The following is a 23,428-nucleotide window of genomic DNA, read 5'->3' on the forward strand; positions in this document are numbered from 1 at the left end:
AAAATTCCATCTACTAAAAAATATAAAGCATTTTTTAAAAGGTTTGATATTAAAAAAATATAAAACATTTTAATTTTGCAAAGTATAATCATTGCTTTTTTTTTCACAAATGCCCTTATTGAGTAAATTATTTTATATTTATTTTAAAATAAAATATCCTATTAAATAAGAATAAATATAAAAAATATAAAATTAGTTTGAAGGCAAAAAATTATTTTAAGAGATAAAATTTAATTAAAGGTACATAATATTTTTAAACGGATAAAGTACATGTTCTCATAAGAATAATAATTTTATTAGTGTGTGAATTATTGCTAAAAGATATTTATATTTTTGAGGGGGAGTATATTATAAAAACTCTAGAAAACATCTTATATAAAAAGACAAAAAGACAAGAGAGTAAACATATATTTATTATAAATTTATGGCACAAATCATTTTCAGCGCAGCAAATTTGTCAAACGTTCGAGAAACTAATCAAATTGGGGAACGGGATCATGCTTTGGGTCTGATGAATCACGCGGGTTGAAGGATTCACGAACTTGGATGCGTTTTCTTTTCTTTAGAAGTAATTGGAAGCATTTATATGGGATTTTAAAGATATATGGATACAACTGTGTCATTACAAGTAGGATTTATAAAAGGACGGTAGAAGGTTCGGCCCAATGATTTATCACAAAGGCCCATCATGCTTGAACATTGATTGGGTCCTAATCTCCAATTTGCTGACACACACGATATGATCCATGTTGGGTTTTCTTATCCAAAGCTATAATACTTTGATCAGTTGCTGGATAACTCTTCTAGAAGACTAGACTAAATAAAAATCTATTCAACCAAGGTATGGGACAGGCATCAATGGAAAACGGAAATAACCCGAACCTTCAAACTTCACAAAATTGATTGCATAATTTGCATTTGGTGCAATCAGATATAACAACATAAAATGGAAGAACATGACTATAAGATGTGGACCCAACACGCAGCAATATTTTTTGGGAAATTTACAACTAGGTTTCACAAAAGAGATTTTATTATCAAAAAATCTTATGAAATTAACAAAATACCCTCAAATCATAAATTCTGCACATTTACACTTTGACAAAGGTTTTTTACAATTACAACTAGACAACAAGCATTTACAACTTATAAAAAAAAAATAAATTTATAATAGTAAGTTGTGAATGTTGCTTTGCCAACATGTAAATGCATAAAATTTAAAATTTAAGAGTATTTTATGAATTTTCAAAACTTTTTAGTAATAAAATCTCTTTTGTGGTATCTAGCTGTATTTTTCCCATACTCTACTTATATCAAGTGTTGAATTGAATGACTAGTCAGGGCTCAAATAAAGTTTAAATGAAAGCTTCAACTAATCAATCCGTACGGCCTATGAAAGCCGAAAGGCGAATAAAATGATACCTTGGCTTCTGCAATTTACATAGATCATCAGAAGGCGCAGCAGTGCAGTAAGCTTTGAGCCGCTGAGGAAAGCTGACTAAGCCGACAGAGGATCCACAGGCATGCTGCCAGAGAGTCATAATGTAACTTTTTCCTCAATATCTACTGTCATTCAAAAGCATTCTCGGACAAAGAGCAGGCAATTATATTCCTCACTTGATCCCGTAACAGCAGCTGGAATTACTGCTCCTGTGTTAGCCAAGAAATTATGAACGAATCACACTCATTGCATAAAGACAATAAGTCAGGGCTACAGTTCGAATCATTCAATATCCTCTTCCAAAATTCAAAAGATAGGCAAGCATTGGATAGAGCAAACATGCAAGAATGGTTTGTTTATGCTGCTCTTTCCAGTGGTAAATAGTGTTTGGCAGACTTGAATGACAAATGGTGAAATTGCCCCTTTACAGTGTAATAACAATTCATTCATTCATTACCTTCACTCCGTCCTTTAACTCCTCCTTTATCAAATCTATCTAAATTGATTATTTGACTTTCCTTTTCTTGATTGATTGCTGGAATTGACATCAACCATGCGATTTTTTTAAATTGATTAGATATGCATCTCTAACCTGAAACTCCTCCCTCTAGAGTGTCAAAACAAAACTTGGATTGCGTTTCTTAATTTTTTTGAAGTCTTTTGTCATCAAATTCTCTACTTGCCATATTCCAATTCTGTGCCTAACTTTTTTTTCTTTTTGAAAGAATTAACCGGAGCCTCAACGTTTTTGCATTCCTATTAAATTATTCAGAGAAATCTTCTCATCTACATTTACCTGCATGCTGTTCAAGAAGAGAATTTCTTTCCTTCACTTACACTAGCGTCTAGGCAACTGAGCTGACATCAAAATCAGCTGACAAAGTTGAATTTTTCTTTAAAAAAACATATTAGGAAGAATACTAGAGAAATCTCACATAAATAGCCAAAATAAGAAGAAGAAAAAAATTGCTGGAATTTGTCAACTCAGGAAAATGGATCTTGATTCTTTTTGGATGTCTGAAGCTGAACCAGCAAAAAGAAGAAAATTTAGTGTATATTTGGTTTTTAATTTGGCAAAAGTAAATTGTTGTAACGAAATTAATATTTAGATAATTTTTTCAAAAGTCAATTTAATGAACTGAAAATTGTTTGGATCATATATAATGAAATATGTTTTTAAATGTATAAGTACCAAAAAGAATGTTGATTTATCATGATTTATAATTTTTGTTATACAAATATAATATATTAGAAATGTTTAAAATGTAACAAAAATTTTACATAACATAAAATTTGATATGTTAAATAATAAAAATTAAAAAAATATAAAGTTTGATATATTGAAAAGATATATACAACAAATAGTTTAGATATTATATCTATATATAATTTATAATTAGTCACTCCAATATATTATTATTTTAATTGTTAAAATATCTAAATACATTTGAATGCAAGCTTCAATATTGTCAATTTCTCATGTTATTTAATTAATATATATATATATAGAGAGAGAGGACTCCGAGATTCAGAAAGAATCAAAAGGCTAAACACAAATAAAAAAAAAATTGAATTTGTCATCCTGCGTGGCATGTTTTTCTGAGGGGTGGCATAGGAAATAATAGAGCAGTCAAATCTCATTCGCATAGGTAGTTGAAAAGCTAGGGAAAGTTAAGTTAGCTGAATGTGGATTGAGAATTATTCTCAAAGCATTTTCAAAACTTACTTTCCTTCCATAATTTTTTAACAAACAACTTTTAATTTTTGGAGAGTGCCAAAAGTACTTCCCAAAAGCTAAAAGCTAATTAACCAAACACACCCTTAACCCAAGACGAATTAGATATTTCTTTTTGAAGGATCAAGTATTGTACTCTGACTGTTGTGATTCAAAGGAAGCAAGGAACTGCTTCCTACGCATATATTGATCATTCAGATACTTTTTTTTTAATGATAACTTGAAACGTTAACCTCCGACAATGCTAACATTCAGAGAGAGCAAAGACAGATGAAACCTGCATTTAAGGGGATGATTCTGCCGGTTCTCGATCATTCTCTTCTTGCTCTTGAGCTGCATCACCCGTCCTTGGAAAGGAATTCCCACAAGTTATAAACAAGAATGTAACGATTGAGTCTGCTTATCCTTAATTCTAATGTCATGTCATTACTTGTTTATAGCATAAACTATTCTAAATGTCAGTTCTCACACAATCAGGAATTGTTTTAATACCGTTGTTCCAAATATTTATTTTCTACAAGTTACTTAAAATATAATAAAGCCAAAAGACAAGTAAAACATATAAGAAGATGCATGCACTCATTGTGAGAACTGGAACCGGATCTAAGTTTACTATAATATCAAGAATGTAGGGTGTGATGCATATCGTTCTTGTTACTTTCCGGGTCCATTGAAACCCTTAAAACAACGCCAGCTATGTGCAAGAGATATCAATAGAAACCATACCTTGCTCGTTCATATTAGATTGAAATTTCAATATATAATACAGCGGGACTGAGTTTTGTCCACACAGGCTCGTAGGCTTTAGAGAGTGAACTTGAATCCAAACTTTTAAATGTAAATTCAAAAGAAGTTAGCAGTTACGAGCCAAAATTTAAATTGCTTTTACCTATTTTCTTCAACCTGCATATCCATTCCAGATGCTTCGTTATGTTGCAAAATCGAACAGAATAACCTTTTGTCCTGGCATAGAAATAAGCATTGTGCTTGAGAACTGACGGAAATAATGAATCCCTAGAGGCAGTGAAGTAACAACTATACAGTAAAATCAAAAAACTTATCCGCTGATTATGCAGACAAGGACAATCTATAAAGCAAAAGAAGAATTTTACAACTACTTTTTCCTTTTGGGGCCATAACAACTACTTGTTCGAGTATACATGTGTTTCTTCAAGTGCTTTGTCTAAAAAATGAGTGAGGGATAGATTTATTTCCAGCACCATGCTTCCCCCAAACACAGTTGTCCACAGAATACACTTGCAAAGTCCTTCAAATAAACTACAAGTATAACAATTAAATCCGCAAGTTGAAATGCTTCATAGAATCCACAACGAGAATGACATGCTGAACATTCAAAATTTTATACCAGAAAAGCTATGAATTATATTTACCTCTTTATTCATATTTCTGACAGTGTCTTTAATCTTCTGTAGTACGAATCTTAAACTTCCAACTTCATACTGTAAAGCCTGCAAAGCATGTTCGGAGAAGTAGGAAAATCTCAAGGATTGACAATTTCAAGGCATAATATTGAGAAGACTTGAATGTGGAACCTCTTTATCTGAAATTAAGTTCTGTATCGCCACGTCCTTTACTGATAAAGTTTTCTGAAGGTGAGGCTGGTTAAGACAAAACTTTGAAGTACGTGGATGAAAGTGTACATTAATTTTCTGGTAATCGGTTCCAATTATTACTCCTTGCAGGTAAGGATATATCATCAATTTGAGCTGAGATATTGTTGCTGAGTTTTCGTGCATCCAGCTTTGCTTCTAGCTCTGAGATGAATTTATCCTTTCTTCTTAACTCATCCTCAATTTTATGCAGTTTATTTCTTGAGTCGGTGATATTATCTGGGACAATGCAAGCTTCCATCTAATAAAACATCGGTGGAATGCGTCTACTAGTTTTCTTAATTCAACATGCATAAGCAGCTATTATTTAAAAAATAATCAATATTTCAAATATTAAGATGTGTCAGTAAGAAATTTAAATTACCGAAAAATGCTTTTTCAAATGTAGAGATCTGATCCATTTTGTTTCTCAAGTCAGCCACTAAACGCAAGAAACATTTAAAAAAGAAAATTATGTGAATAGGCAGTGAAACTGTTATAGTTTGTCTGAGTGCCTTCAAATAAACACAATTATGAATAAGAGTTTTGAAAACTACTTGCCCATTTTCTCTTTTTCAGTGACAAGGCTCTGGACGCTGTCCACAATTTGCTTGATAGAAGACACCTCCTTCTCTATTGAATCGAATAACAATAGGTGGGCGTTTACCTTCTCAGAAAGAATATTGAGCTTTCTATCTTTGGTTTCAATTGAACGTCTCATTTCGGAAGTAGTTTCCTGCCCAACAGCAGAGCAGAATAACAATTAAATTGAGAAAACCAATTGTACCATGCAGCTTCCCCACTAGGCAGAATGCCCTGCATTATGACAGTCACTTTTTGTTGCTCTTGCGCGAAGTGTTGACCTTCATTGTGTTAAACTAGTTTTCAGATGCCAACAATACTATTACTTTTTAAACAAAAAATATACTGTGCATGACTGGGAAGTTGCCACATACGAACCTCGTAAGCAAGGATGAAATTTTCCCTGGACAAAAGTAGGCTTTGTATGGTCTCCTTCAACTCTTTTTGCCGGATTTCAAGCAAAGCATTGTCGTTCTGAAGGTAATTCACCTGCAATGAAAATATTGCATTTAAAACTCCGTATAATCAAATAATTACTAATAGAATACGACTCTGACAACGAAACCTCTAGCGAACTATCACGTTAATTTGAAATATTCAATTAAAAACAAAATGGGAAAAACGAACCCTCCTTTCGAGCTTCTGACGCTCTTCTTTGACTGAAGCTAGCTCGGCTTCCAAGTCCTGTATTTTTCTGTTATGCTCTTCCTCGCTCTGTTTCTGCTTCTGTTTTTGCTCGCTAACGTCACAATCAAGTCGACAGAAAATCAAGATTCGACAAAAAACTACCAATTGGATCAAAATGAAAACCTCGATTCCGTGTTGGTGTTGTTCGGTAGCTGTGCGTTCCCTTTCCTGTAAAACTCTTCAAGTTACTAAATGATCAATTGCGATAGGGTGCAAAGGAAATGGCGAGTTAGGGGTGGAAATTTGTACTCTTAGTTCTCGAACTTCAGTGACAAGATCTTGAAGTCGGAGCTTGAACTTGGACAATTTGAGCAATTCCATTACCATTCCCCTGAATTCCCCTCAGCTCGTTTCAGTTCGCGATTCATTTTCAATGCAATGGCGCCAAATCCAACATCGGTTCCCAAAAAAAAAAAAAAAAGACTGTTCTCTGTATTGGGTATTTGGGTGTTGGTAAAAACAAAAACCGAGAACTTTGGGCCGGAGAATGAAACGACATCGTTACAGTTCGGGGTTCCACCAGCTGTAGAGCCCAACAAATAGATTTTTCTTAAAAAAAATTATTTTGTTATCAAATGGGAACACTGAAACAAAGATGATAAATCGAGACCAGCAGACTCTGAAGTCTCAATAGAAAGGGCAGGTATGTCTTGGGATTCGAGAATGCAAAAAACCTAACTAGGCTTAACAATATATTTAACTCTATTAGATAGTTTTGCAAAAACATGCAACCAATACAGCTCTCTTTGTAAAAACTCGCTTTATCATTTATCAAACATGATAGAATTGTTTACCCAAAAAAAAAAAAACACAATAAAAATGATTTTCATCAAATTCATTTTTCACTTGGATTTCGAGAAGTACAAATATACAATTGAGTTATATATCTCTAAGGTGTTTCATTTATTGTATTTGTTATTTAGTTTACCCTGCATTATTAGATTCTGATTATTTCTGAAGCGGATTTTGACGCGGATATATATAGATTAAAACTTCAACCTTCACATTGATTCTTAAAAACTTTTTTCTTATAATGCTGGGCAAAACACATTTTTGTAAGATTCTTAAAGACGTTAGACGAGCGTTCTTTTAGCCGTTTTGAATTCAAAGTTTATTTAAATTATAGATAGACCTAATCGTTATCCTTAAATAGTCTCATGTGGCCCAAAAAAAAAATTAAAATCCTTACATTGTCTCATACAAGATTTGGTCACTGCAGCAAAATGCAGTATTTTCAACTTAAGAATATTAACTTCTGCAAAATCAAACGTTCGCTTTTCAATTGTTCAAATATTGGCACCCAACGTAGATGATTCGAACTCACTGAATTTATTTAATTAATATTAATAAAACCAGACATGTGAACAAAATAAAAAGAAAAAACACAGCTTTTAGTCCTTGAATTGCGATCTAAACTTGAGTCAAGATTATTATTATTATTATTATTATTATTGTCATAATTTTTTCATTAAAATTCATCATTATAATTATGATGAACTTTAATTAATCAAAATTTGAAGAGTCAACATGTTGCTAATACGAAGAATGATATGACGATGATTTTTAGGTAACGCTGAAGAAAGAGAGGGTGAGAGGGAGCTTTTTTTTTAAGTATAAAGAGTAAGCTCTTTTAATAATAGAGAATATCTCTCATGAGGTGTTAAAAACAATAAGTAAAACTTTCTTCACTAAATTATTGCATACATTAGAATTAGGGTTGGAACTTCTAACCATTTGTTCAAGGGTCTTTCTATTTCAGCATATTTTATAAAAAAATCACTTTTTTAAAAAAAATATTTTATGAGTTTTTATGATGTTTGTTTAAATTTTTTAAAACAATCAAATTTAAAAGATATTTTTTATTATTTTAAGGAGTTGTGTTGACTTTTGAGTATCTACTGAAAATAAGTAGATGTAATAGATGAAAAAAATGTTTCAAAAATACAAAATACGTGAAGATATCATCAAATTTTTAAATAATTAAATAATAAATTATTTTTATAAAACAAAAATTAAGAAAGACATTATAAAATTTAAACATAATTAATTAATAGTTACTTTTTGATTATTAAAACCAACATAAAATAATATCTCCTTTCTATAAAAAAAATTATAAAATAAATATATTTATATAAAATTGCTACACTATCTAAAAGCAACTTATTTCTTAGACTTAAACAAACAAGTCTTAAGTGATGAAAGACTAGCTCTACCACTTAATGCAAATTTTAATTGGTGAGAGGTCGCTTTTTGTTAGTGGAGAAGTGAAAACTTGGAGAAAAGAGGGGTGCGGAGGTAAATGCTAAGAAAATTTAATTTGTTCATTGTCATTGGATATGATTATGCCTTCTTGTCTTCAATAATGTCACTACTCCTGCCTAACACCATTCATCGCTTTCACAAATGGTCCAAATCCACGATTTTCTTTATTTATGTATATATACATTAATTGTTTGGCCTACTTATCAATTCGATAGAATGATAGGCGGCTGAGTTAAAAATTCTCCCTGTTAACAGATTAAATTCTGCTGTATTCATCACTGGTGGAGTTATTTTGTTGATTTATACTTTTAAAATTTTGAACTATTTACCCTTAATTTTAATATTTTGCACCCCGGCCCTTTGGTCTTTGAATTTTAAGATTTTTCATCCCCCAATCTACAGGTCATGGCTTCACCATGACTATACTAATTTTAGTCTGGCAAGCGTATATATGGGATTGAATATCCTATGGAAAACTGCTTTAGTGCCCATATCATAATGTATTCGTGCCTGGTTAGAATCACGCTTTGAATTACGTGTGAAAACATGATTTTGAATTGATACAGACAACAAAAATATTGTTGATGCTACGTACTAAAACGTGATTTTGATAGTTCCAACCACATTCTTTGAGATCCATGAAGCTATGTTTAACAGCACCACCTCAAACCTGCTAAATATTTGTCTGACCATTTGGAATAAACTTGTTGAGAGACAAATGAAACAGATCATGCATGCACCGGACCTATTAATCATGTGCAGTATATATATATATATATATATATATCATGCACTGACGGGAAATGGTCGATGCTTTTCAACTATTTATCGATCAGACTTAACAGTAAAGATTCTTGTTGGATATCAAAATAAAGGAGCTGATTTTGCCAGCCCGAGAAAAAGTCAGTGTTACGTGAAATGACACAAAACTGGAGCAATCTCTATTTGAGGTAATCTAGCTAGCACGTGACATGCTAGCTGGCTGTACAACCAATGTGATTTTTCCTCCACATGTTAGCAACGTATTAAATATCATTGAAACGTGTTTTGCACGAATTTTAAAATACGTAGCAACTTATACGTAATATGGTTTTGTTATAAATTTCACTGTATCTTGATATCGATGATTATATGAGGAGCCATTTCCTCATGTTGGTCTTTACGCGTCCACTATACACTTTAAAATCTAATTGCATCAAAATATGGCCAAAAAAGTAATTATAAAATGATATTCTCCGATGTCTGCAACAATATTAGTGGAATTTGTATATTTTTCATTTTGATGCACTATTTTCTTTATTTTTTTTTTACCTCGACTCCCTCTTTATAGCAAAGCCGTTCGCTACTCGTATATTCTTGCACTTGGATTTTTTAAAAGGAAACTCAACAATAGAGAAATGTGATCTAATTGCACCCAACTATGCAAGGTATAGTAAAAAAAAAACAAATGGTAAAAGTACATTTTTATTACTCGTATTTAACTTACACACACAATGTTATATTTCATTTTTGTAATGGCTTTTTATCAGTTCTTTAAAAAATGGTAAATTTAGGCCAGCAAAGAATTGAGTTGAATTGCATGCAAATTCATGTCTTTGAACAAAAACTAATAAGCCCGTGGCTGAGAAATTATAGAAGCTTAATGGTAGAGCTAACGGACCTGATTGTATATCTATCGAAGCGTGGAAATGTTTGGGTGAAGAAGGGGTGAGATGGTTAACTAAGTTATTTAATGTGATTTTACGGTCCAAGAAAATGCCTGATGAGTGGAGGAGAAGTACATTAATTCCTATTTATAAAAATAAAGGAAATATTCAGAATTGTACTAACTATAGAGGGATTAAACTCATGAGCCACACAATGAAATTGTGGGAGAAAGTAATTGAGCACAGGTTGAGATTGGAGACAAGTATTTCTGAGAATCAATTTGGTTTTATGCCAGGTAGATCAACTACAGAGGCGATTTATCTACTAAGGGGATTAATGGAAAAGTATCGTTGTAAAGATAAAGATCTACACATGATTTTTATTGATTTGGAAAAAGCTTATGACCATATACCAAGAGAAGTGCTTTGGAAAGTGTTGGAAAAAAAAGGGAGTACGGATTGCTTATATTAAAGCCATACAAGATATGTATGAGGGGGTAAAAACTAGTATAAGAACGCTTAGTGGTCAAACAAAGGATTTTCCTATAAAGATTGGACTACATCAGGGATCATCTCTGAGTCCTTATTTGTTCAACTTGATTTTAAATGTTTTGACGGAACATATTCAAGAGGAAATCTCGAAATGTATGCTCTTCGCGGATGATATAGTTCTTATAGCAGAGACAAGAGAAGAGGTTAATTGCAAACTTGAGTTATGGAGGAGGACATTGGAGTCGAAAGGTTTTCGTCTGAGTAGAAGTAAGACGGAATATTTATATTGTAAATTTGATAAAGGACTATTCGAAAATAATTTGGAAGTGAAATTGGGAGATCAAATTATACCTCAAGTGGAAAAGTTTAGATATTTGGGAGCCATTATTCAAAATGATGGCGAAATCAGTGGAGATATTTCACATAGAATTCAAGCTGGGTGGTTTAATTGGAGAAAAGCTAAAGGAGTTATTTGTGACCGTAAGGTGCCTAATAAACTTAAAGAAAAGTTTTATCGTACTGCTATCAGACCGGCAATGTTATATAGTAGTGAATGCTGGGTAACGGGACAGCAAGAGCATAAAGTTGGAGTAGCAGAGATGAGAATGTTACGATGGATGTGCGGACATACACGTAAAGATAAAATTCAAAATGAGCACATATGTGAAAAAGTGAGGGTGGCACCTATTGAGGAAAAAATGGTAGAAAATCGGTTGAGATGGTTTGGGCATGTACAAAGAAGATCAAGGGAGGCACCAGTGAGAAGAGTGGAACATATAACTTTGAGTCCGATTAAGAGAGGTAGAGGAAGGCCTAAGAGAACACTTTTGGAAGTTGTTGAACGTGATCTCTTAATTAATAATATTTCTAAAAGCTTAATAAATGATAGAGCACAATGGCGTCTTGCAATCCATGTAGCCGACCCCACTTAGTGGGATAAAGGCTTGTTGTTGTTGTTGTTGTTGACGTTATAATTATAAGAGTTATTTCTATCTCCAAGCAACTTAATTGTAATTGAGGTAAATTAATATACTTCTAAATAGCCTGTATCGTTGAAGGAGGGAGAAATAAAATGAGAAACGTAAGGTCCATATTTGTGAAAATTGCTTCCTCTTTTTTCTACGTCCTTGTTATGTGATGAGAAAGTAAGTGGGGATGGGCAATAAAGAAAGCGATGAAACAAGAGGGATGATAATGGAGATGAGATAGTAGTTATCTAAATGATGAAGGAACGAAAGGGAGGTAGCTTTCGGGGCATTATATATGCTTCACTATTTTTGATGTCACAAATGGAAACGAGATTGGCCTCTTCTTTGCTGTAATTTCATCACTCTCACTTTGGCAGCTGTTTCTTTTGCTTTAACTCCTATACGCACCAAATTAATTAGACCCACCAACTACAAATATGAAATATCCCCTCAATATATATATATATATATATATTATAGTCATGCATAATATAGTTTCTAAATTTGAAATGAGATAATGAGACATGTAATCCCTAAAGTTTTCCTCAATTATTAATTTAATTTTTTTAAATTTAATTTTTATTAATTTGGTCCCTTATGCTTTCTTAAATTATTACATGAGTTATTTGAAAAACTTCTTTTAAATACTTGAAGATAGGAGAGAGCTTCATTTGACCCTCTTCTGGGGAAAAAAAAGAAATGACAAATTAAGTATCTCATATCTACAATATTAAATGATATTGATAAGTTTTCACTGATATAATTTATCAGTGATATAAAATTATATATATATATATATATATATCACTAATATACTATCGTAGATCAAAAATATAAAAAAAAAATATAATCATTTGTCCAAATCAAATCAAATATGGTTTGTTAAATTTTTTAGACATCTTAAATTATCACAAAAAATCAAATACATAAACTAACAATTCCCATTTTTATCATAAAAAATGATAAGATTAAACATTTTCATATTTAAAAAATTAAATAGTGTTGATAAGTTTTCACTAGTATGATTTATGAGTGACATACAATTGCATATCACTAATATATTATCATGAATCAAAAACAAAATTCAAAAATTCATCTAGATTTGCAAACAATAATGAGATTTTTAGCTATTATCTTTTAAGTGTAAGGTGCGCAATTGAAAAGACTTTTGAGGTTTGAAAAAACAAATTCACACCACATGCCTAATTATGCATTTCTAACATAAGTTCATATAATTAGTGCAATAATGGTTATACATAATTTTATTAGAAAAAAATTTACAACTAATTTTGACCTTAGGTATTTTGAAGATGAAAATATGATTAACTCTCATGATGATAATAACGACTAACGACCATGCATCTCCATCCTCAATTCTAAGTATAGTTTTAAATGTGGTTTTTGATAAAGGGATGAATAGAGTTTGTGATCAATTAGAGACTAAATTGTACATTATAGATTAAACAGTTAATTATGTTAATTTTTAGTATTGATGACTGTTGGACTTTTATGATATAATTTTTTCTAAGATATAAATTATGCTTTTTATTCTTATTATTTAACATATCAAATTTTATTTATTTTAAAAAAATTTCACATTTTAAAAAGATTTATAATATATTATATTTATATAATAAAAATTAAAAATCATTATAAATTTTTTTGGTATTGTACATTTAAAATAAAATTTTAAAAACATAAATTAATACCAATCCAAATTTTTTTATTTTATTAAAATGATTTTTAAAAAATATATTTAAATATAAATTTTGTTATAATAATTAATTTTTACTAAACTGATTAAATAAATTTTTTAGAAACTAATTTTTGCTAACAGAAAACCAAATACATACAGAAGAACTACATGCAACTCTCTACTGTGGGACGGGGAAGAAGGATAGGTGATGAGAGAAAGGAAAAAAAAGAAATTGAAAGCGAAAATAGATCTGTAGTTAAGAATAAAACTATTAAAAATTTCAAATTGAAATTAAAAAATAAAAACTGGAAGCGTGTCTAGAGGTCAGGATCAGCGTCGCGTTGGGGCTTGCAAGAGATGTTGACTCCTGACTGAGTACGTAGTATGGTTAGTCTTTTCATTGTTGCCACTGGCAGTAGTTAGTTCTATCGCTTTCTCTCGATTGCTCGTTATTTTTTGTGTTCCCATCAACTCATCAACAGTTCATACTATGTACAATTACATGCATGGGTGCACATACATACAAACATATGTGTGTGTTGATAATATGCATGTGTGTTGGTAATATATAGACACACATTATGTTATGACTTGACACATGTTTCGAGTAATCCTGATGCATGTCACAAGTATTGGAATATTTATTTATTGGATTAACATTAATTAACAAGCTCAAACAGATTAGTCTTTATAATTTTGTGTGAAGCATGATAGGTGGACCACATAAGTGAGCCTAATGGGCAGAGGCCCAACTCACAGCCGAGTAGCCGTTAGTTATTTCCTATCTCTTAACTGACTGAGTCAGAGATAATAGAAATTAATTAATTAATTAATTAAACAATTATTGATCTAATCTTTGTAAGTCGATTAGTCGATAACCGCAAATGACATAACTCATTTTCTTTTGCTCCATTATCTCTGCAGATTGACTAAAAATATAATTTTAAAAAACTAAAAATATAATTCTGGAAGATTGAGTCCAACCGGATTTGTCAACGATCATCAAGTACACAACTGAAAAGGAAATTAGGGACATCATTCCTAAAAAGGATACTATAATGGAATACTTGAAAGCTGTTGGTAACAAATACAAGAAGCTTGACAAGACTCAAAAGAACTACTATTTATCACTTCTTGACAATACTCGATATGATAAAGTTTTTGGTATCAGGGAGCACATTTTAAAATTTGTTCATTACTATAACAAGCTTAAATCATATGGAATTGATTAGGGTGAAAATATACTAGTTTACCGCGTTTTTTAATCACTGCCATCGGAGTACGCATTCTTGAGGACTTCATACAACTTACAAGAGGCTGAACGATCTGTTGACTAGATGATATCAATAGTCACTCAAGAAGAGAAAGCTATTAAGAAGAATTTCTCTCACTCAATAAACTATATTTCTCATGGCTCTAGCAGCAAATATGGAGGGTCGTATGAGAAAAAAGGGAAGAAGCATGAGGCCTTAAAGTCTAATAATCCAACTTTTAAAAAGGATGGTGATAAGAGTGAGAAGCCTAAGAAGAAACCCTTTAAGGGGTTATGTAATTATTGTAAGAAACTGGGTCACATTAAAGCTAATTGCTTCAAATTGAAGAACAAACAAGAAAGTAAAGGTATAATTCTTCAAACTGCCCCTCTAGCTCTAGTTTGTTTTAAATCTAACGCCATTGAAACTTTCTTTGAATAGTGGTTGGATTTTGGTGCCACTGTACATGTTGTGAATTCTCAACGGGGGCTAAGAAATGAGAAGGTTCCAAGTGAGACACAAAGGTCGGTCTTTGACATAGCAGGAAGCAAGGCATCAGTTGAATGTATTAGAAATATTTCTCTGTATTTAAATTTCGATCATGTTTTAAATTTGAATAATATTGTTTATGTACCTTATATGAAAAGGAATTTAATTTTAACTTCTGCATTGGATCTCTGTGGCTATTCATTCTTCCAAGGAAATGAGAAAATTGATATTTATTCTGATTCCATTAATGTTGGTTGTGCTTCCTTGATATATGGTTTATATCGATTGAATGATTGGTCACTTGAACTTCCTAATCTCCATATCAATGCTACTATTGGGCATAAACATTAAAGGTCTAATGATAATTCCTTTATGTTATGTCATCGTTATTTAGGTCATATCTCTATAAAGCGATTAAAACACATGGCCAAGCAAGGTGTCTTACAAGACATTGATTTCTCAGATTTTGATACTTGTGTTGATTGTATAAAGAAAAAATTTCCTACTAGAACTAGAACCAAAGGGGTAAAGAGGTCTGAAAACACTTTAGACCTAATTCATACTGACATTTGTGGACCTATCATACCTCCAGCTATGGGTGGTTTCAAATATTTCATCACCATTATATATGATTACTCTCGTCATGGATGGATTGAACTCTTGCATGAAAAGGGCTAGTTTTTTAATGCATTCAAGACCTTTAAGGCAGCAGTCGAATTGAAATCTAGCAAGTTGATCAAATGTGTGAGATCTGATAGAGGAGGAAAATTTTATGGGAGATATATTAAGACTGGTAAGAATCTTGGGCCATTCACTTTGTACCTTCAAAAGTATGGTATTGAAGCTCAATGTACTATGCCTGGCACCCCACAACAGAATGGCATTACAGAAAGGTGAAATCATACTCTCATGGATATGATTAGAAGCATGATCAGTCACTCCTTACCGTCAAAATTCTTGTAGGGTGATGCACTTAAAATTGTTGTTTATATTTTAAATCAAGTTTCTAGCAAGTCAGCAGGCTCTATATGAGTTATATTTTTGAAGGACTACTGCGCTAAAACAAATACGAGTTTGGGGTTGTAAAGTACAGGTAAAACCTTACAATCCACAACAAATGAAGCTTGATGCTAAAACTATTGATGGTTTCTTTTGCATCGAATCTCATGGGTACAGATTCTATTATCCAAATCACACTACCAGGGTTATTAAATTTGACCGAGCTTATTTCTTTGAAAATGCCTTAAATAGTGGGAGCTCTGTACCTAGGCATATCACTTTACATGACAAAAGTAATATTTTGCCTATGATTATCGTGGCAATTCCTCATGTTGACAGAAATAATGATGTAGATCAAGATGAAGCTGAATATAAACTACCTTTAGAGGGTGATGAGGATATGGTTGTTGAATCAAGACGGTCTCAAAGGGTTCGCAGGTCTATTATTTAGATAATTACATGATGTATTTACAGAAATTTGATTTAGATTCTATCGATAGTATAGACCCGATATTTTATCAAGAAGCTATTTCTAGCTCGCATTCTTCTAAATGGTCGGAGGCTATGAGTGAAGAAATCACCTCTATATACTACAATCACCTATGGGAGCTTGTAGAGCTACCAAAGGATTTTAAACCAGTGAGTTACAAGTGGGTCTTTAAAACAAAACGAAAAGCTCGAGGTGAAATTGATAGATACAAAGCCAGACTTGTAGCTAAGGGCTACAACTAAAAAGAAGATATTAATTACACAGAGACCTTCTCTTCGATATCCATCAAAGATGCTTTTAGAGTTATAATGGCTTTAGTTGCACAGTTTAATCTTGATCTTTACCAAATGAATGCTAAGACTGTATTCTTGAATGATGATTTGTATGAAGAAGTTTACACGACACAACCTGATGGTTTTGTTGAATCTAGTAAAGAACATCTAGTGTGCAGATTAAAGAGATCCATCTATGGGCTAAAATAGGCCTCTAGGCAGTGATATTTAAAGTTTGATGAATTTATCACCTCACTCAGTTTTGCTGAGAATGTCTCATATCAGTGTATCTATTAGAAGTTTGATAGGAATAATTTTGCCATTCTTGTTCTCTATGTTGATGATATCTTGTTAGCCAGTAATTCATTGAATTTCCTCAATGAAATAAAATACCTATTGTCTTGCTATTTTGACACAAAAGACATGGGTGAAGCCTCCTTCATTTTTTAGATACAGATTCATCGTGATAGATCTCGTGGTATTCTTGGTTTATCACAAACCACCCATATTGAGTAGGTACTTAAGAAATTTAGAATGGATTCATGTTCTCCCTTACCTGCTCCTGTACAAAAAGGTGAGCTATTATTAGAGTTACAGTGTCCCAAGGATGATAAGAAGAGGGCTAAAATGAGAAAGATACCATACGCTTTTGTTGTCGGCAATCTTTTGTATGTTCAAGTGTGTACTCGATCAGATATAGCCTTTGCCATTGGAGTGCTGGGTCGATACTTAAATGATTTAGGTCCGGATCATTGGAAGGCTGTTAAGAAAGTAATGAGGTATCTTTAAGGTATGAAGAATTATATGTTGACTTACGGAAGGTCAAATTCTCTTGAGGTTATTGGGTATTCTGATTATGACTTTAAGGGATCAGAAGATCTTGAAATTGTTGGCTTTTCAGATTTGAATTTTGCCTCTTGTTTGGATGATCATAAATCCACAACCAACTACATGTTCATGTTGTTTTGAGGAGCTGTCTCTTAGAAAAGTGTGAAATAGACACTTACAATAGTTTCATCTATAGAAGCTGAGTATATTATTTGTTTTGAGACTACACGTCACGCTATATGGCTGAGGAAGTTGATATCTGACATGTGCCTGGTTGAGTCAATATCACATCCTCTAACCATTTATTGTGATAATAAATTTGCAGTATATTATGCTAATAACCACCGAAATTTCAATTGTACAAAGCATTTTGATATCAAACTTATGTTTGTAAGAGAAAAAATTATTGAGTCTCAAACTCGTGTGGTACACATTCAACTTACCAATATTGAGGTGGTCCTAAAAGAGGGGAGGGGAGGAGAAAGGGAGGGAAGGGGAAGGGAGAGGAGGCAAAAGGGATGAAAGTTAACCAATTACATTGATCTCCCTCTTCCTTGTGCATTAAAGGAACTTTATGCGTGCAATCCCTCTAGTTTCAAATTATACAATGACCTCCTTCAAGGGTTGTGCATTCTATGCCTACGCCACAAATGATAGCATTATCTATTGGTGAAATTACAATTATAAGACTGATCTTAGTATAATTTGAAACTAAAAGGTGCTTGGAGGATGACTAAAAGTATTAGAGAGGTCAGATTACATTGATGCAGAAATTTGTTGATACTAAAATGGCACTTGGCATCATCATTCAGTCTTAGTCCTTGTCAAACAAGATCAAGAAGTGACGTCCCAAAACAAATCGAAAGTAAATACTTTCATTCTGACTTCTTAAGACAGAAGTTGAGGGTGAATGAGAACCAAACAAATTAAAGGGAGCTAGTTTAAGAAAACAGTAAAATTATTTGTCATTTTTCAAATTTAAAAATATAAGATTACCATTCAGCAGCATTTAAATACAGCATAAGAAGCCCTACTTATAAGTAAATAATTCAAAAACTGATCAAGAGCTAACAAGATGGCCAAACAACTTTTCTCAATTAAATACAGCTTGACTAACAATAACATCCTCAACATGACAATTACAAGTTTGTAAAATAACAAAGTCTCAACAGCTGCTTGATCTATTTCCAAGGTCCATTAGTCGGTGAGTATATTTCAGTATGTGCTCCTTGGAAGAACAACACTCAATTTAGATCAAAGCAACAGCTTTGAAGCACAATCAAGTTACAAGTAGACAATTTTTGGAGGCCTCCACCTTACCAAACAAGGGGAGCCCTTCCCCTCTCCTTGTTTGGTAAGGTGGAGGAGACCCAATTAAATAGAGCCTTAGATAGTAATAAAATTTTTTATTTGTAATTACTTAAATTGATATTTATAATTTATTTTTTTAAATTTTATTTTTAGAATTTAAAAATCATCAATTCATTTATCTAAGACCTAATTGTTATTCCCTTTTGAAACAACTCTTCTAAACAATGCATTTCTCATGAAAAAAAGAAAATAAAATCTAAAGAAAGAGAAAAAACTAACAGAAGTTAATCGTGAAAATTTTTTTGACTAATATCTCATAATATATAGAGGTAAACTTAAAAGCATGTCTTAACACGGATAAGTCCGAAAAACTCAACTTACCTATGTAGAAAACCCAACATACCCAGCATGCAAGAAGACAAGATTAGATGATTAATGTCATTATCTAATTCAGGCCATAATGGACCATTTTGGCGGTGGGCCTCATTTATCCTAAAATTCAAGGCTTGAGCTGACCCCAGCTCATCATCGTTTCCCCTAATGCTTTACTATAAATCACTCTCATAAGTCTACCCCCAATCATCATTAACATCTCCAAATCAAAGCCATCATTAATTTTCCCATAACTTTCCCCCTAAATCATAGGATAACCACTGTAACCCCACCGCTGTCTCTTTCCCCCTAAACATTTGTACACCGTATCTGTACTTTGCCCAGCTAAAGTCTAAAAATCAACTGTCATTTTTTGTACTTTTCTTTCTTTTTTTCAAAAAATAAAGAAAATCACACGCGACCAAATATATGTATGGGGCTTCTTTTTTTATTATATATATTTTTTTGTAAAATTAAACCAATTGACTGAAACATCATAATCATTTTTTCATTTTACAAAAGTTTACCATACAGCTTTTTTAAAATTTATTATTCTTTTTTACTTTTTCCATATTTAAAAGTACACTATATATTATTATATTAGCTAAATACGAAAAGCTTTATTGTGACCAACGTATGGTAACTGGTAAGGTGCCGAAAATCAATTGGACTGCAGTTAAATAGGTGACCACATTGTTTTAAGAGTTACCCCTTCTGCTTAAAAGGATAAAGTATATTTAATTAAATCTCATATTTTAATAAAATTATTAATTATTTTTAAATTAATATTATATTTTATATTTATTTTTATTTAATAGAATGTTCATTTTAAAATAAATATAACATTATTTATTTACTATGAAAACTTTAAAAAAATATATTAATTATACATTAAAATATTAAAAATATTTTATATTTTTAATATTAAAACTTGTAAAAAAATATTTTACATTTTTTAACTGAAAAAATATTATTAAAATCATCATTGTATGGTGATCAATTGATTGTAAATAAAATATCTTATTAAATTAGGTTTAATGATTTAATTTTCATGTTATGCTAAAAGACAGATACGTTGGGCTCGATTTCGTCTCGTGTACCCAATGGACGGTTCATAATTTCTACTGGAGTGGTATAGTTGTGCGATCGGACGGCGGGTAATCGGGGAAGACGCGCTGATGAGAGACAGATAAATCAGATATGTAGAGTGAGAAAGCATGAAATGCTGGACCCTGCGAGAAAAACCTCACTGGAAGTGACTTGGTACGCTGCTCTCGAGGTCTCTGTCTCAGAAACAGCGTGAGGGATGAATGAGATATAAGTATTCACGCCGGGCGCATCATCCTCCACTGTCCATGGAGATCAAACACGAAGACGACCTTGCAAGTTGGAGCTTCTCTTCTCTCTCTCTCTCTCTCTCTCTGTGCATAATTGCAACCTTTTCGTTGTTCTGAAGCTTCTCGAATAGCACTCTTACTCTTCAAGCTATTCGCTAGCGATGCAGGGTGGATGTTGACTGTTTGAGTAAAAGTTCATCGGCGGTGTTGGTATGGATCCGGCGGCAATCAATATGATGAACGACGGTTCGTTTGCGAATGGAAACGCTAATACGGCGTCGTATAACTTGGCGGAGATCTGGCAGTTCCCGATGAACGGCGGTGCGGGTCTCGGGGAGTCTGGAGGCAGGTTGGGCTTGAGGAAGCCGCAGTTTGGACAAAATTTGGGGCACTTTGGTGATTTTACGTCGGGTCCGAATCGGAATGTCCCGGGTAATGATCCGAACTGTTCGGAGCAGGGAGCGAATGGGGTCAGTAAGAAGAAACGCGATTCCGAGGAGGAATTGGCTAAAGACGTCTCCACCACCAGCAACGTTGGCATTGGCAATAGCAATGGCGTGGTAATCATTCGTTCGTTTTGCTCAATGATCTACCATATGTCTCAGAACCATTTCAAAGTTAATCCAATAAAGTGAGATTAACCACTGTTTTATTTGGCAAAAAAATTAATGGTACAAAAAAATTAGAATAAAGAAAATGGATCTGAAGTTATTTTTATTAGAATTCATCCATTTACTAATTCTGAATTTGAATTGAATTGAGCAGAATAATGGTGACGGAAAACGGCTTAAATTATCAGGGAATAGGAATGAGAGCCGTGAAATTGAAGCTGAAACAAAAACCAATTCAGAAAATCCAGCGGAGCAAAGCACTCAACCAGCTTCTGAGCCTCCGAAACCAGCTTACATCCATGTACGGGCTAGAAGGGGTCAAGCTACTGATAGTCACAGTCTAGCGGAAAGAGTAATTTTCCTCTGCTCAATCGCGTTATTGTTTAGATATTTTGTATTTAGTCTTGATCTGGTACTGGAACCGTATCGGTCATTGATTATTTAAAACCGTTTGTGGCTTACTGATCATGAACAAAGCATTCTAATTGATTCAACGATTTACTGGTTATATTTTCATTTCCATGGTCTTGATCCTAAAAGGAGAAAATGAAAAATTGTACTGTAGTTTTATAACCCTTTATCATGAGTTTGTGATGAAGGGATTGGTTATTTATGGAGGGGTAGACTAACTTGCTAGGCTTTCTGATTGGAACAGGCTAGGAGGGAAAAGATAAGCGAGAGGATGAAAATTCTTCAGGAGTTGGTTCCTGGTTGTAACAAGGTATGGTTTTAGTACTTGATGAGTTTTTTTCTTCACTGTGTCACCCGTGATTCTTCCAATCTGAATAAAATGACTTGAAAGGAAGGAAAAGGTGTTTGTATGTATGTACTAGTATATCCAGGCTATTGAGTAGACAACTGAAAATCCTTCGCCACGATTGGTTCTGTTTGCCTTGCTTCATTGCTTCCTAATGAAATTTTAAAATAAGACAATTTCTCGGTTCAGGTTATTGGGAAAGCGTTGGTCCTCGATGAGATAATTAATTATATTCAGTCACTACAGCGCCAAGTTGAGGTATGACACCGTTTTGATTCCTTCTTTTTTTAAAGAATCTTGGCCTGCTAATTATGATTTTTCCAACATTTATTTATGGATCTCGAAGTTGAACTTGAGCCTTGTATTTAATTGGACGACACAGTTCTTGTCGATGAAGCTTGAAGCTGTAAATTCAAGAGTTAACCCTGGTGTTGAAGTTTTCCCTCCTAAAGATGTAAGTCTTTTACAACGTCTTTGGACTTTACATCGAATCTTTAAAAAGCTTGAATTGCTTGAAAGCTCTCTTTAATTCGTTTGTTTTAAGTATTGAATGTCGATGGTTGATAGAACACTGATTGTATTTTGTTCCTTTGGTTATATTATGCGGATATATGGAAGAGCCAAACTTTCTTGTATAGCTTAAACAGTAACATGAGAAAAACTTAGTAAACAGGAATGATCTTGCATCCCATGTATCTTTGGTTTGCAGCCTTGCAGGTGTGTTTATTAGACAAGAATGATATCTTCTAGTTCTAGGTGTTCTCCAGGATTGAGTAGTTCAGCAATACAAATACATGTTGCATTTATACTGAATAGTGAATGATATCTCTGACTAGGAACCTTCCTCATGTGAAAAAGGTTACTAAAATAGGAAGTTCAGGAGTTGAATGATATGTGAAGTTAGGTTCATCATCAACAGTGCAAAAATCTTGATTCTTATGAAACGTCTATTTGGATACAGTTTGGTCAACAAACATTTGACATGGCAATTGGTCCTCAAGCTAGACGAGATCAGTTCAGCCGGGGATCTTCACCGGAGTGGTTACATATGCAGGTTGGAGGTGGATTTGGAAGACATTAAACCATAAATCTGGTAATAAATACATAAAGATGCAGAACTTCCTTCCTCTGCGAAAAGACACATGCTCAAGGTGTGGAGTGTAGAATGTACACCTCATTTCCAGGCTTTTAACTCGGGGTCATGCATGCATGGAGGCTGGAGCTGGTATTGTCTTTCGCAGGACCATCTCAAGCTAGTATATATATGAGCATCTCCATTTGCTACCGTGTTGGAAACCGAATTCGTTCGCTGAAAATGTAGCACAGCGGACTCTGCAGGCTTTCCTTGTAATATTTTAGCTCTAAAGTATTGCTCTTGTGAAAGAAGGCTGCCTCTCCTGAATACACAATACTTACATATTTCGTGCAACAGTTTCAACATTGCTCTTTCTTTGTGACGCTATGTTGAATAAAGTAAAGCTAATATGACTTCGAATCTTCCTTTTGGAAATCCTTGTGAGTGCGTACAAATAACTCAATATTGACGAGTTAACACGCCGCGTGGACACAAGTGGCGTTTCCCAACAAAGT

At 33.1% G+C, this 23,428-nt stretch overlaps 2 protein-coding genes across 6 annotated transcripts; one reads left to right on the plus strand and one right to left on the minus strand.

Annotated features, from left to right (window-relative positions):
- Window positions 1-647: 647 nt before the first annotated feature.
- On the minus strand, window positions 648-6,439 carry LOC129311001 (uncharacterized). 4 transcript variants are annotated; one of them, XM_054952927.1, is made up of 12 exons: window positions 6,305-6,439; window positions 6,179-6,223; window positions 5,996-6,094; window positions 5,747-5,857; window positions 5,348-5,522; window positions 5,172-5,228; window positions 4,890-5,026; window positions 4,730-4,789; window positions 4,568-4,645; window positions 4,066-4,139; window positions 3,454-3,523; window positions 648-1,650 (listed from the first exon to the last, which is right to left on the minus strand). In XM_054952927.1, exons 1-11 carry the CDS (start codon window positions 6,380-6,382, stop codon window positions 3,460-3,462), a joined length of 978 nt encoding a protein of 325 aa, XP_054808902.1. In that variant the 5' UTR covers window positions 6,383-6,439; the 3' UTR covers window positions 648-1,650; window positions 3,454-3,459. The 4 variants fall into 4 exon arrangements, with proteins under 4 accessions (XP_054808902.1, XP_054808900.1, XP_054808899.1 ...); XM_054952925.1 differs by having other exon boundaries at window positions 3,458-3,523; window positions 5,996-6,223; XM_054952924.1 differs by having other exon boundaries at window positions 5,996-6,223.
- Window positions 6,440-20,338: 13,899 nt separating this feature from the next.
- Window positions 20,339-23,348, plus strand: LOC129311811 (transcription factor BHLH089-like). 2 transcript variants are annotated; one of them, XM_054954280.1, is made up of 7 exons: window positions 20,339-20,519; window positions 20,630-21,030; window positions 21,236-21,433; window positions 21,737-21,802; window positions 22,028-22,096; window positions 22,221-22,292; window positions 22,800-23,348. In XM_054954280.1, exons 2-7 carry the CDS (start codon window positions 20,683-20,685, stop codon window positions 22,917-22,919), a joined length of 873 nt encoding a protein of 290 aa, XP_054810255.1. In that variant the 5' UTR covers window positions 20,339-20,519; window positions 20,630-20,682; the 3' UTR covers window positions 22,920-23,348. The 2 variants fall into 2 exon arrangements, with proteins under 2 accessions (XP_054810255.1, XP_054810256.1); XM_054954281.1 differs by having other exon boundaries at window positions 20,638-21,030.
- Window positions 23,349-23,428: the final 80 nt, after the last annotated feature.

This window comes from Prosopis cineraria, unplaced genomic scaffold (assembly GCF_029017545.1).
Source record: "Prosopis cineraria cultivar Desert tree isolate PC_DT_omini unplaced genomic scaffold, ASM2901754v1 PC5, whole genome shotgun sequence".
NCBI lineage: Eukaryota > Viridiplantae > Streptophyta > Magnoliopsida > Fabales > Fabaceae > Prosopis > Prosopis cineraria.